Raw genomic sequence first — 12,542 nt, forward strand, 5'->3', positions numbered from 1 at the left:
TTTAATTATTAATTTTTTTATTTATAGATATTTTAAAAGAATATTAAATTTTTTTACTAAAAATTTATTAGTAAAATATACAATTTAATTTAGCATTCGATTATTACTCAAAACCTTGTAAGATTACTATTTATTTTGTCTTATTGCAAAGATTGCATCCATGTAAGAAAAAAAACACAAATCTTAGTATGGTAAAACCGAAGATTTTGATTTTTGAACCGATAAAATATAATATTTGCAAAATGTATGTATATTATTTTTTGGAATTATATTTTTATTTGGTCATAAATTATTATTACAAAATAAAAGAAAATGCCACGTAGGCGTCATGTTTTGCATTGGGCAATGGCCAATCAGATTTCATGGATGCTGTCATCGTTGAACATTCCAAATCCCATGATGTTCCCTCGTTCCATTTTTTCACATTTCTTGAGAAAATCTTTGCAAGACTTTGAACTGAAGAAATGGGGTGGATTCAAGAAACGGTGGTTTCGGTCAAATCTATTCAAATTCGACAGGCCCTTCATCAGGCACTCAGCCTCGGTTTCTTTCATCCTGACTCTTTATCTTCCTCATCTTTAGTTTCACTCCACCTGCGGTTCTTCTGTTTTTTGCTGCCTTGTTTGTGTTCGAATTTTAGTTTATGGGTTATTCTGCCTTCAATTTATGCACACTAACAGGAAACGGGAACCGTGGGGTAGAGACTAGAGGGTGTTGTGTTGGGATTTGGTGAAGGGATTAATTAATTAATTATTTGGGGGAAAAATGAAATCTTTTGTTTGGTCGAGCGACTGGTGTATATTGTGCTTGTTTCTTAGTTTCTTGTTTCACTTTGCAACAAGTTTTATTTCTTCGAAAATATTAGAATTGTATTTGTTGCCTTCTGTTGGAGTGTTTTGAAAATGCTTCGCAATCTTGTTCACTATCTAATTTTTTTTTCTTGTATGTGGTTCTTTCGAACTCAGCTTTGATCGTTGCCTCGGCACTGATAATATGGAAAGGGTTGATGTGCATTACTGGGAGTGAATCCCCCGTTGTCGTTGTTCTTTCCGAAAGCATGGAGCCGGGCTTTGCAAGGGTGAGTTCGTGAACCTTATATCAAATTACACTCTTTCACTTAGATCCATAATCTTATGAGCTAAAAAGTGGCGATACATGTGGATTTCAAATTCAAGCGAGGCATAACTAAGATGTAATGTGCATCGAGCCTGCCTGGCTGGAGCTTCAGATTTTCTGGACTTGAACTTTGTTAAAAATTCGAACTTTAGCTCAATTTTAGTTATTCATGCGCCTGATAGCTTAAAAGTTGAGCTATGGAGCCTATTCGTATCTTTGCTAAAGAATATTTTCATGAAAATAATTTGTCAGCCCATACTCAAACTCATGTTCAACTCGTTTACACTATTTTTAATTGAATTTGAGGAGTGAGTGAAATATCCAATTATAAATAGTAGCCTTAGATTTTGAATTCCTAAAACTAAAATGAAGCCACTTAATTTGTGCTCAACACGAAGGTTAATGAGATGCTTCCCCAGGCAATGCCCTAAGGATGCATCCAAAGGTTCCATTTATCGTTACACGTGGGTCCATACTTTTCTCTAGTGGATTCCACGCGCGAGGATAAATGATCACCTTTGGATGCACCCTTAGAGCAGCGCCCGAGGGTACTATGAAATTTTCCCAACATGAATATGACAAAGTTGGCGTAAAACAAGGTGCACACCTTATTGAAGCTAAGTGTCCAAAGGACAAGCTAAAATCTAAATATCTGAAGAGAACTTCATCATGCATAACCCAATAAGTATTTTACAGACTACTATGCTATGACAAATAAATATTAATTAGTCTATATATGAAATTGAGTGACTGTTATTCTTTCTGGTGTTATTATTTTTACATCTAAGTTATGTCAACGAGCATCTTGAGCCTTTAAATAGCTAGGTTTCATGGATAAGAGGCTTGCTTCTTTGAAGGGGGTTGTATCTTAGTTTGTGTCTAGATGAAAGGGCTGAGGCTCACTAAGCATTGAGCTTAGGCACACGCTTTGTGAGCTTTTAAAAACGAAGTGAGGTACATTTCACGACAACTTAATCTGAGAACCTTATCCATAGATTTTTAAAACTTTGGAATTTAAATGTCCTTCCGACTAGTGCTTTCCCGATGTACGAGTCACAACCCATGTTCTTTTGATTTATCTTTATTTTCTTGTTAATTTGGGACACCATAAATGCCTTTGAAAGCTCAAGCTTTTTTCATTTCATATGAATAAGGCAGGCTCACTTGCTGATTTCATCCACAGGGAGACATTTTGTTCCTTCACATGAGTAAAGATCCCATTCGAGCTGGCGAAATTGTTGTATACAATATTGATGTAAGAGCTATTCCTTGTTATCATTCTCAGTATAGTTCTCCTATCTTCCTAGAGTGAAAAAATACATGCAGTGTCGCCTATCATATTTCTTCTTAATCTCAATTTGATTGCTTTTGCAATGTTATCTTTTTTATTATCTATCTTCTATCATTTTCAGGGTCGTGAGATTCCAATTGTCCATCGTGTTATTAAGGTAATTATAATTACATTAATTATTGGCTAGAACATCCACAAGGAAAAACTTTTTATGAATAACTTTCGTTCAAATTTTAGTTAATACATGTAGCTATCATCTGTCTTGTCTCCAAGGGAATAGATTCATGTAATATCACCGAACTGATCTTGAGATAACTTACATGATTTAGAAAAAATGTAAATAAACTTGGGCTCATGTATTTACCCTGATAATTTACTGATTTTTCCATGTTATCTATCTGATAGGTTCATGAACGACGTGACACGGGTAACGTTGATATCCTCACCAAAGGTACCACATCATCATAATGAGTTTAGAGTTAGAGATATTAAGAATTGTGGACCTTTTCAGGAATCAAGATGGAAAGCAGTGAAAACTCATCAATTTTTTCTATCTTTAATATGTCGGCTACATTATTTTTCTCTCAGGGGATAATAACGAAGAAGATGACATCTCTTTTTATAATGGTGAGCGTTGGTTGCAGAGGCACCACATCATGGGAAGAGCTGTGGGGTAAAATCTCAACTTACATTTAGTATTCATAATTTGTATACTTCAATTATGAGAACAAGAACACTCCAAATGTTTGAAATTTGAATAGAGGTCTATGATTTGCTTTTTGCACCAAATTCTGTTCTAACCATTTTAGTCTTACAGATCTTCCAACATCAGTATTGTTGTCCTTATTATACCGTGTTAATCCAAAATTAGTTGGACTCAGCTAAATTTGTGGAGCACTACTCACTCAATTATTCTACGTGGAACCTATGACTCACATCATGATGTGATGCTCTGGATTTTGTACAATTTGAAGGATTTGAGCTTCACCGCTTTCATTAGTTATAAGCCTTGTAAAACGACAAACGCTCAATCCTATGATTATTTTCAAAACCAAAACCATATGTTCCATTGCCGCAATATGTTCCATTGTCACAAACTGCACTATCCTGTGTGGCTACTTATATAGTTATATGATATAGTGATCGAAATGTGATATTTGGACTGCTATACATTTAGAAAAGTTGATTGAATTGCACTATAACCATCATCAATCCACTTTCGATTTTACATAGGTTCTACACTCATCTTCAGAATATAGTGTCTTGTGGCTGTAAATGAATCCTAGAAATGCGATACGAATTAGGAAGAATGTTAACTCCTCTCTTTAATGTTGTTGCAGTTTCCTACCTTATGTTGGTTATATTACAATCTTCATGACAGAAAAACCAATAATAAAGGTCAGCAAATCCCATATTTCGATCATTAATCTTTTGTGTCATTAAAACATTATTATTTGTCTTGCTAGAAAGAAGAGTCTACATTAACACAATTTTTTTGGCAGTATGTTGTTATTGGTGTACTAGGATTTCTTGTCATTACATCAAAAGACTGAAACGTTTGAAGTTCAATTGAAGGGATCAGTCCATTTCTTGAAGTTCTGAAAATGGCAACTTGTTGCTGTTTTTTTTTACTTTGTGACTTAAGAAGACCTTCAGAAAAGAATGGCAAATTTGTTGTACTTTGTACTGCTCATCAACATTCTTTGGTTAAAATGTTTTTTATAATCTCCTTCTTGGATCAATAACAGATTAAATTAAGCTACTTTTCTAAACAATTGTATAAAATGCACATGCCAAATTTAGTTTTGGAAGATTTGGATAATTGATTGTTTTTGTTTGTGTAGAAAGTAAATATTTTGATTGTATCTTGAAATTCTTTGTAAATAAAACAATATTTTATGATGAAACAATATTTCGGGTTTTTTTTTTTTTTGGTTGAGAAAATAATGAGATTTTATCAATTGAATCAGACCAATTATCTAAAGTTAAATCAGATGCAACGATCATAGCATTATTATTCAATTACAAGTGATCATTTTATCATAACCACTTCATTGGTATTATGATTTATCATCTTGTAATCCTATCACATCTAATTAAGCCACAACCATAATGTATAGTTTTATTTTACCATTCCAAAAACTATTAAAATAAAATTCCATCCCATTTTTTTAAAAAAAAATCAATAAAAAACCAAAATTTTTTTAGTTAAATATCATACTATATTATTAAGTTTGAGCAACTTAAATAACTAATTTTTGGTGTCATTGTCTGTTTTAATAATTATATATATATATTATTAAAGTGTTATAATTTTGATGTAAGTTACTGTAGCTCAATGATATAGTCTTTATTCTCTAAACATGTTCTATTCATATTTAGGCTTTTTTTTTTTCTTTCTTTTTTCTTTTTTTATTTTTTTTAATTCATATATCAAAATGACAGTAAACATAAATAAAATGAATTATAAAAAAATATTGTACAAACACACAACGCGTATATTGATGTACTAGTATTTTATTATAATTGATCCGTAATGTCGTCGAGATCTAGTTTTAAAGTTAAAATTTTGGTTTCATATCGTTGTAAATAACTGAGGTGCAACAAAACTAAATACCAATAAAATTCCTACACGTCAGCACTAATGTGCAACCTAAAGTAGCAGATCACTAACAAACCAAGCGAAATCAAAAACCCCAAACCTGTTCCACGCAAACCCCTCCGATAAACGGTAGGTACATTTCTCTCCTCACAAACCCCATTTCTGAACTTCGATATTGAAGGTATTACTCCATCCACAAATCCATCTTCGATGATTGGGAGACTCAGTTTTGATATTTCTTCACTGGCTTGTTTTCACGGAATCTCATTCTCGCCGGACCCCATTGTTTTTTTTGGATGCTTCTTGTTATAGGTTCATTTGTTGATTCCTCGAATCCGTTTTGATGTTCTTATAGTCAATCCCGCTATTCCTTTGCTGGCCCAATGGCAACGTTTGATTCTTGACGAAACCCATTTGGTTGGTTTGTGTTACTTACTGTTATTGTTGGTCATTTTCTACATTTCCATTGTTGGTTTTGTTTGTGTCGATTTAATACTTTGATCCTAGGTTGAGATTGGATGTGAGAGTTCCGAATTTTGTAGTGATGTTGACGAATTTGTTGATCTTGGCTAGTGGATATGTATAATCAATTGGGTTTTGTTTCAGAACATGCTCTCTCTGCGATTGGTTCGCAGATTCAGCATTGTGCCACATTACATATCCACCTCCCCCAGTGCATTTTCAGTTGACAAGACTAGTTCTGTTCGGAGTTGCGGACGAAAACCTGTTGAAGTAGACGAGCCGGCACTTGTTAGGTTAAAGAATGAAAGGGACCCCGAAAAGTTGTTTAATTTGTTTAAGGCTAACGCCTGCAATCGTGTTGTTGTTGAGAACCGGTTCGCATTTGAGGACACAGTTTGTAGGTTAGCTGGGGCGGGCAGGTTTGATTACATTGAGAATCTTCTTGAGCATCAGAAGACTCTGCCACAGGGCCGAAGAGAAGGGTTCATTCTTAGGATAATAATGTTGTATGGGAGGGCTGGAATGACTAAACATGCTGTCAATACATTTTATGATATGCATTTATACGGTTGTAAGAGGACAGTGAAATCATTTAATGCAGCTCTGAAGGTGTTGGCTCAGTCACGTGATTTGGTGGCGATTGAGTCGTTCCTTAGTGATGTTCCATTTAGATTTGGGATAAAGCTAGATGTGTGTTCTATTAATATTGTTGTTAAAGCATTCTGTGAAATGGGTATACTTGAGAAGGCTTATTTAGTCCTGGTAGAGATGGGAAATGTGGGGATTACTGCCGACGTGATCACATATACAACCCTCATAGCAGCCTTTTATGAAGCTAGCCGTCCTGAAATTGCAAATGGATTGTGGAATCTTATGTTACGCAAAGGATGTTTTCCGAATGTAGCAACCTTCAATGTCCGGGTTCAGTTCTTGGTGAACAGGGGGCGTGCCTGGGATGCCAACAAGCTGTTGGCATTCATGCGACACCATAAGAAATTTCCTGATGAAGTTACGTATAATTTGGTTATTAAAGGTTTTTTCAATGCAGGATATCTTGAAATGGCGATGAGAGTTTATTCTGCTTTCCACAATGATGGCCACAAGCCAAATCAAAAAATTTATCAAACCATGATCCACTATCTTTGTAAAGCGGGAGAATTTAATGTGGCATACACCATGTGTAAAGATAGTATGCAAAGGAACTGGTATCCTAGTGTTCATACCATAAACAATCTGCTTGAAGGCCTTCAAAAAGATGGAGGATTTGACAAACTTGAAAAGGCTAAATATATTTTAAGTATGGCTCTGAAAAAGGTGCCCCCCTATTCTGCTGCTCAGGTTAAAATAATGAAATCTATATTATCGAGAAATTAAACCAAAATTAAGGATTCATACACTATCCAGCGGTGTTGTTGGGAGCACACATCCGAAAGATCCCGGGCAATGACCAAAACACATTACTCTCATGTGGAACTCTCTTACTGTTGAAATATGTGGTAAGACAAAAGCTAGAGAAGGATAGCAGTCATGTTCAAGCTAAGCTTTTTGCCAATTTCTTCTCTATCGAAACAATTACCCCTTTTGAGGGTATGCATGTTTATGTCTGTATCTTTATGCATCTTCACGCATGTCAGTGGGTTTAGTAGATTTTAATACTTTAATGGCACCGTTTTTTGCAGCCCAATTCTGTGTATTATCAATTTTTTCCTGATAATTTGGTTGTTATTGTTCTTCAGCTTTGTGGTGATGCACATCATTGAAGCTCCTCTGTTGGGAAGTGAAATCGCTTTATTAGTCCATGCATTGAGTTGAATGTGGTCGTACCGGTCAGATCCATCAGCAATTGTGGGATGTAATGGAACTTTGTTGATAGTATTAAATGTGGAGTTGATTTCATGAAAGACATCCCAAGAGGCTAATCATTGAAGCTCCTCTGTTGGGAAGTGAAAATTGCCTTACTAGTCCATGCATTGAGTTGAATGAGATCTTACTGATCGGATCCATCAGCAAGATTGAATGGAACTTTGTTGATAGTATTAAATCTGGAGTTGATTTCACGAAAGACATCCCAAGAGTGTAAGACTGGTTCTCTTTCTTCACCAAATTGTTCTCTCTTTTGCAATGACATTTACTCGAACTACATAGCCAAAAACAATTCTGAAAGCATACATTTTTGTATGCTGGGACTATTTCAATCTTTGTTGATATGATATGTTTGTCTTTTGCATTTGTGATGCAGGGGATGATTTTGTGAAGCTTGGGATTTCAAGATTTTGAAGAGTTTCAGAGATATATATGAATATGTATACGTTGATGGACAAATTGAAGAAATTTTCCGTCTGATTTTTTAAATTTGTTTATCGTTACTTTTCCAGGGGGAAATTTACAAAAGAAACCACTGTTCTTCGCTCTCAAAAACATTTGTCATAGTTGACGAATGATGGTAGTTAGAAATGGAAGTTGATAGGTGAAAATTTTGAAGTTGAGTGTTAGGCTCACGCGGAAGTAGAAAAGCATAGCCTGGTAGGGATATGGCCTTGGTGGTGGTCAATCTGAAATGGAGGTGTGTACATGAAGTATCCCATTGGCAAGGACATCAATCTTTTGTGCTTTTCAATTAATTTTATTATGTTAGAAATATCACCAAGTATACATATGCACAATTGCACATACACCCAAACATTGACCGCATGTGAATTCATTTTATTTATCTTGGCCTTTACCATAAGGTAAGCCATGCTTTTCAAACAACCAAGTTATTTCAATTTAACCAAGTTTCACATTTGGATTCAAAGATTTCATATCATTTGAAGGAATAGACTTAATGAGGAAAGTCTTGCATGTGTTTGAAATCCATGATAGTTACAATTTAAAATACTTAATTTGATATATAGTGAATTTGAAATTCACTTTAATTTAATCAATCTAGATATATAATGATTATGTTTTATTATTATTAATCAATTATACGCTGAAGTGAAATATTGAGTTGTCAATTGATAGATTTTTTTAATATAATTGATTCGATGAAAATGTTGATAAAAAGTGACCTATTTCAAAAAATAAAAATATAGTTATTTCTTGATTTTTAATTATCTTCGTTCATAGTTTTTTTTTTTCTGATTTGTTTTGAAACATGATTTTAAATCAAAGTTTGAATCCATGAATAATTAAACTATTACATCGACGCGGATGTCATTTCTTAAAAATAGAAACTATAATAGCAAAACAATTAATTTATATTTTAGATTTGCTATGTAGATATGCGTTCATCTTTCTCACTCTTTATTATTTGTATTTAAACATGATAAGATGAACTTCTATAATCTGATTTTAAATAATTGATTCGTCTGTTTCGTTTATGATCATTTATTATTTATTCATTGAAATTTTATATTATTTTAATACACAAGTATCCAACATATTTGAAGGAAAAACTTAAATTATCATTATTTGATTTAGAGTGATGAATAACCTAAAATATAAGGTAACATAGATCAATAGTTTTGATGTTGTAGTATTTGTCATTTGTCTTGAGAAAGAATAATAATTTGTAAATAGAATATTTTGGTGGAATATATAAATACATCGGAACAAGAAATAAATGAGAGTTGTTTGAGCGTAATATTAGATTGAAATTTTTTGATGATTGTAAATTTTCTGCATGTGTCCAAATTAGAGAGCTGGAAGCCTATTCAAGTATGAGTTTAGTTTATTTATGAACAAAATATATGTCTAAATATAAATAGAACCTTATAGAACCAAACAAAAAACATAACATGTTTCATTTCAAGTTAGACAAATTAGTTACTAATAATAATGATGTGTGTTGTCAATGGCAGTGAAAGATGTGGAGAAACCAAGTGAAACTTCAAAAAAAAAAAACAAAATGAAATAAAATGGAGTAAGACGGAAGTGTGAACGACTCAAAGAAACAAAATAAGGTCACAAGAAACAAACAAAGCAAGTATCAATAAGATCAATAAACATCAAACTCGATGATAAAAATGAAACATGAAAATCAGTTATGATGATGAGATTGCTGAATTTAATCAAACAAAGAAATTGGAATTTTTTTTTAAAAAAAAGATGAAAAATATATTGAATTATTCAAAAATCAAACAAAGAACAGATTAGAGATATTAAACCATAGTAGTTTGAAATGATAGATAAACTGTGAAATAATATTTGTTATTGAATAATTTGTGAAAAAATTATGTGTTTATATTGATTTGTAAATTTACGATCAATATTTATAATGCACTCAAGTTTGTTGCCCACGTGCAACACATGTACTTTGCTACTAGTCATAGTAAATGTTCGAGTACTCCATGCAATTAACAACCACCTTAGTCGGACAAAAATTCCCACGCTCACTCTCAGGTCATGAACCTTCGAACCAATAAAAATTTATCCGAGCCGTCAACTTTAATTTCTTTGCAGTAGGTTATTCAGTTCAACAACATTTGCTATGTTTCATCATGTGGGATTCCGATCTAGGCGTGTTTTGTGGGCAAGATTATCATGACTCGAGATCCAAAGAAAGAAAGATTTTATCTAACAAAACATGGTGTACAAGGAGGGAAAAAATTTGATTCATTATCACGGGGCAAAGAGTTATTCACAAGATGTAACCTAATTCTTTTGCTCACGGAGACTAGGATGTTCCAGATAAAGTTGCAAACCCAGAGGTTCACTGCTCATGGATTTGATTGGGACGATTATTGGTGGCTGCTGCCATTGCACTGTATCAGTTGGGATCCACATAGCTGCATCCTTCGTAGTGCTAGCCTCAGGAAGTGACCGAAAGTAAGAAGTTATTTCCCATCTGCAATCTGGCAAACACAGGCTGAAGTTGTAGGGAATATGAAACTCGCAAATATACACACTGATCTGTATTCAGTAAAAAGCACTAAACAAATCTGAAATGCAGGGACAAATTGATTACATTAGCTTTCACGATATGTTTTTAGGTCTTACCTGAAAGTTCTTTGTACTACAATTTATTTTATTCCAGAAGTGAATTGTACGACAGTGAACTAAGGGTGCACTAGGGGGGATAGATTTGAAATTCATGGATTTCGATAATAGTTTTACTGTACAATGAAACAATAGATCAAATCTTAAATAACACTTTACTCGTTTACAAATTAGTAATACTAAGTAAAATGAATTTCAAATAATACTATTACTAGGTGAATTTGAAAATCATCATAATTAACATGAAATACTATATAAACATGTAATACGTGGATTTGAAGTTTATAGTCTTACTTTTCTAAACAAGAAAAATATATTTGAAATTCATCGATACAAACACAACCTAACATAATTTTAACCAAAATTAGGACAACACAAAATCACTTTGGAAAATTAACAACATAAAGGCTCTGTAAAACTTTCCACCTTAATAACCTCTTGATTACACATTCAATAAGTGTGTGCTTGTGGATGCAATAGCGAGAGCATGGTATTGGCTGATATTATACACTTCCACTCATCTTATATGAATGCAAAAAAAAGGTCAAGCATTAGTAATATTTGGCTAAAGATCATAAATATGGCCATTAAGATCCAGTCTCAACCATATTATAGTCGATGAATTTCTTGATTGTGACCCCAAGGGCATCAAAAAATAAGTGCAAGTTATGGTTGAAACAGGGTGGAGGCATAAATAGACAATATTAGCATAACACAATCCAAGAATTGCTACACATATTCTCACTTACTGTGAGGAAGAACCTTAGTCAGAGGTTCCGATACAGGAAGTTTAATCAAGAAGGACCTAAGAGAGAACTCCAGGTCAGCTTGTTCAACCGTTGTGCCATATGAAAGATTCACTTTAAGCTTGAAAACAAATCTTTCAATAGGAATGTCATCACTACCGTAAAATATCACAGCAACCCTTTCAACCAATCCCTAATTAAAAAAAGGGATACAGTAAAAGCCAACTTCCCAGAAAAAAAAACCACAACAGTACACCAAATTAGTCAGATTTAGCAATTGTTGTCGTGAAATGATAAAAAAGACACCTTTTGAATAAAGGGCAGGAGACCATTAACAGCAGAATGGATGTATTCGTTGAGCTGAGGGTGTCTGGCTTTATGAACCACCACATTCAGGTATCTTCGCCTCTCGAATGCCCCTAAATGTAAATGTTTTTAGCTCTAAACCACCAGAAAGAAGACGAACATAGTAACTCTTTCTCTATACATTTTAATCTAACCATTTGGATAGACTCCTTTGAGACAAACAATGGAGGTGATAGCAACCTCCAAGAATTCTACCAAAATCAGAGTGATGTCACCTGTTAATTCATAAAATGATAACAAGAAATCAGGAAACTAGAAATGATCCCAGATGAAATTTTGATGGGAAACAGTATTAAGAAAAACAACCTTGGGGGGTTCTATTCTCCTTGCGATCCATGAGTAAACTTCTGAAATTCTAAGGTATCTACTGCTTTCACAACTGAAGAATCAGGTTAGCTTTATTTTGTAGTACATGAGATACATAAGTTGGGTGTTTTTAAACATTTAAATTGCTTTGGAAAAGACATGTCCGGCTTTCTGATCGACCCCAGTTCAAATTCCCATGAGCTGAGCACAAAGTTGCTCGTGATAAATAGCACACAGTACTCTTATCAACATTGCAAGTTCCCACCACGATCAACATGGACAATAACAGACATATTACAGAATATGTTATCCTTTAGTCCACAATCCACACTCCTTCAAAGATAAATCCAACATCTACTTTTGGCAACGATTACATGCTCTGATTACCACTAAAAATACAAGTATCCTCACCATAATTTCAAATTACAGAAGAAGCAGTACACATGCGTATAGACCTACAAAAAGTGGGGGGGAGAGAGAGAGAGAGAGAGAGAGGTGTACTCACAGAGAAGAGACTCCAGCGGCTCTCAGCGATTGACGCGGTGAACTCAGGTGGCGGAATTAATGGTACGACATTCCACTCAGTTATGCGGCTGCTCCACGGCAACCGTGGCTCAGATCAGGGGCGAAAACCAGAAGCTCTGATCGATCCTATTGGCGTATGTCTGCCCCG

At 34.1% G+C, this 12,542-nt stretch overlaps 3 protein-coding genes across 4 annotated transcripts; 2 read left to right on the plus strand and 1 right to left on the minus strand.

Annotated features, from left to right (window-relative positions):
* The first annotated feature begins 371 nt into the window (after positions 1-371).
* On the plus strand, positions 372-4,136 carry LOC140973265 (uncharacterized). Its single transcript, XM_073435929.1, has 8 exons — positions 372-543; positions 966-1,078; positions 2,300-2,371; positions 2,529-2,564; positions 2,813-2,858; positions 2,996-3,080; positions 3,748-3,805; positions 3,910-4,136. Exons 1-8 carry the CDS (start codon positions 465-467, stop codon positions 3,958-3,960), a joined length of 540 nt encoding a protein of 179 aa, XP_073292030.1. The 5' UTR covers positions 372-464; the 3' UTR covers positions 3,961-4,136.
* Positions 4,137-5,075: 939 nt separating this feature from the next.
* LOC140973266 (pentatricopeptide repeat-containing protein At1g80150, mitochondrial) lies at positions 5,076-8,184 on the plus strand. Of its 2 annotated transcripts, none has more exons than XM_073435932.1 (3): positions 5,076-7,058; positions 7,208-7,547; positions 7,711-8,184. In XM_073435932.1, the coding sequence occupies exon 1, from the start codon at positions 5,619-5,621 to the stop codon at positions 6,843-6,845; it is 1,227 nt and encodes a 408-aa protein (XP_073292033.1). In that variant the 5' UTR covers positions 5,076-5,618; the 3' UTR covers positions 6,846-7,058; positions 7,208-7,547; positions 7,711-8,184. The 2 variants fall into 2 exon arrangements, with proteins under 2 accessions (XP_073292033.1, XP_073292032.1); XM_073435931.1 differs by having other exon boundaries at positions 5,076-6,967; positions 7,711-8,180.
* A 1,822-nt stretch (positions 8,185-10,006) lies between these two features.
* On the minus strand, positions 10,007-12,527 carry LOC140973267 (DNA polymerase zeta processivity subunit). The gene is made up of 6 exons (XM_073435933.1): positions 12,375-12,527; positions 11,870-11,930; positions 11,698-11,778; positions 11,504-11,616; positions 11,201-11,390; positions 10,007-10,306 (listed from the first exon to the last, which is right to left on the minus strand). The coding sequence occupies exons 2-6, from the start codon at positions 11,898-11,900 to the stop codon at positions 10,107-10,109; spliced, it is 615 nt and encodes a 204-aa protein (XP_073292034.1). The 5' UTR covers positions 11,901-11,930; positions 12,375-12,527; the 3' UTR covers positions 10,007-10,106.
* Between the last annotated feature and the right edge of the window lie 15 nt (positions 12,528-12,542).

This window comes from Primulina huaijiensis, chromosome 3, assembly GCF_012295235.1.
Source record: "Primulina huaijiensis isolate GDHJ02 chromosome 3, ASM1229523v2, whole genome shotgun sequence".
NCBI lineage: Eukaryota > Viridiplantae > Streptophyta > Magnoliopsida > Lamiales > Gesneriaceae > Primulina > Primulina huaijiensis.

Bases quoted from the DNA above. Each gene is read 5' to 3' on its own strand.
- LOC140973265 (XM_073435929.1), top strand. From the start codon at position 465: ATGGGGTGGATTCAAGAAACGGTGGTTTCGGTCAAATCTATTCAAATT. The intron at 1,079-2,299 runs GTGAGTTCGTGA...TTTCATCCACAG, and splicing joins TGGAGCCGGGCTTTGCAAGG to GGAGACATTTTGTTCCTTCA. The intron at 2,565-2,812 runs GTAATTATAATT...TCTATCTGATAG, and splicing joins TTGTCCATCGTGTTATTAAG to GTTCATGAACGACGTGACAC.
- LOC140973267 (XM_073435933.1), bottom strand. From the start codon at position 11,900: ATGGATCGCAAGGAGAATAGAACCCCCCAAG. The intron at 11,391-11,503 runs GTGTCTTTTTTA...TTTTTTAATTAG, and splicing joins TCCTGCCCTTTATTCAAAAG to GGATTGGTTGAAAGGGTTGC. The intron at 10,307-11,200 runs GTAAGTGAGAAT...TGTGTTTGCCAG, and splicing joins GACTAAGGTTCTTCCTCACA to ATTGCAGATGGGAAATAACT.
- LOC140973266 (XM_073435932.1), top strand. From the start codon at position 5,619: ATGCTCTCTCTGCGATTGGTTCGCAGATTCAGCATTGTGCCACATTAC.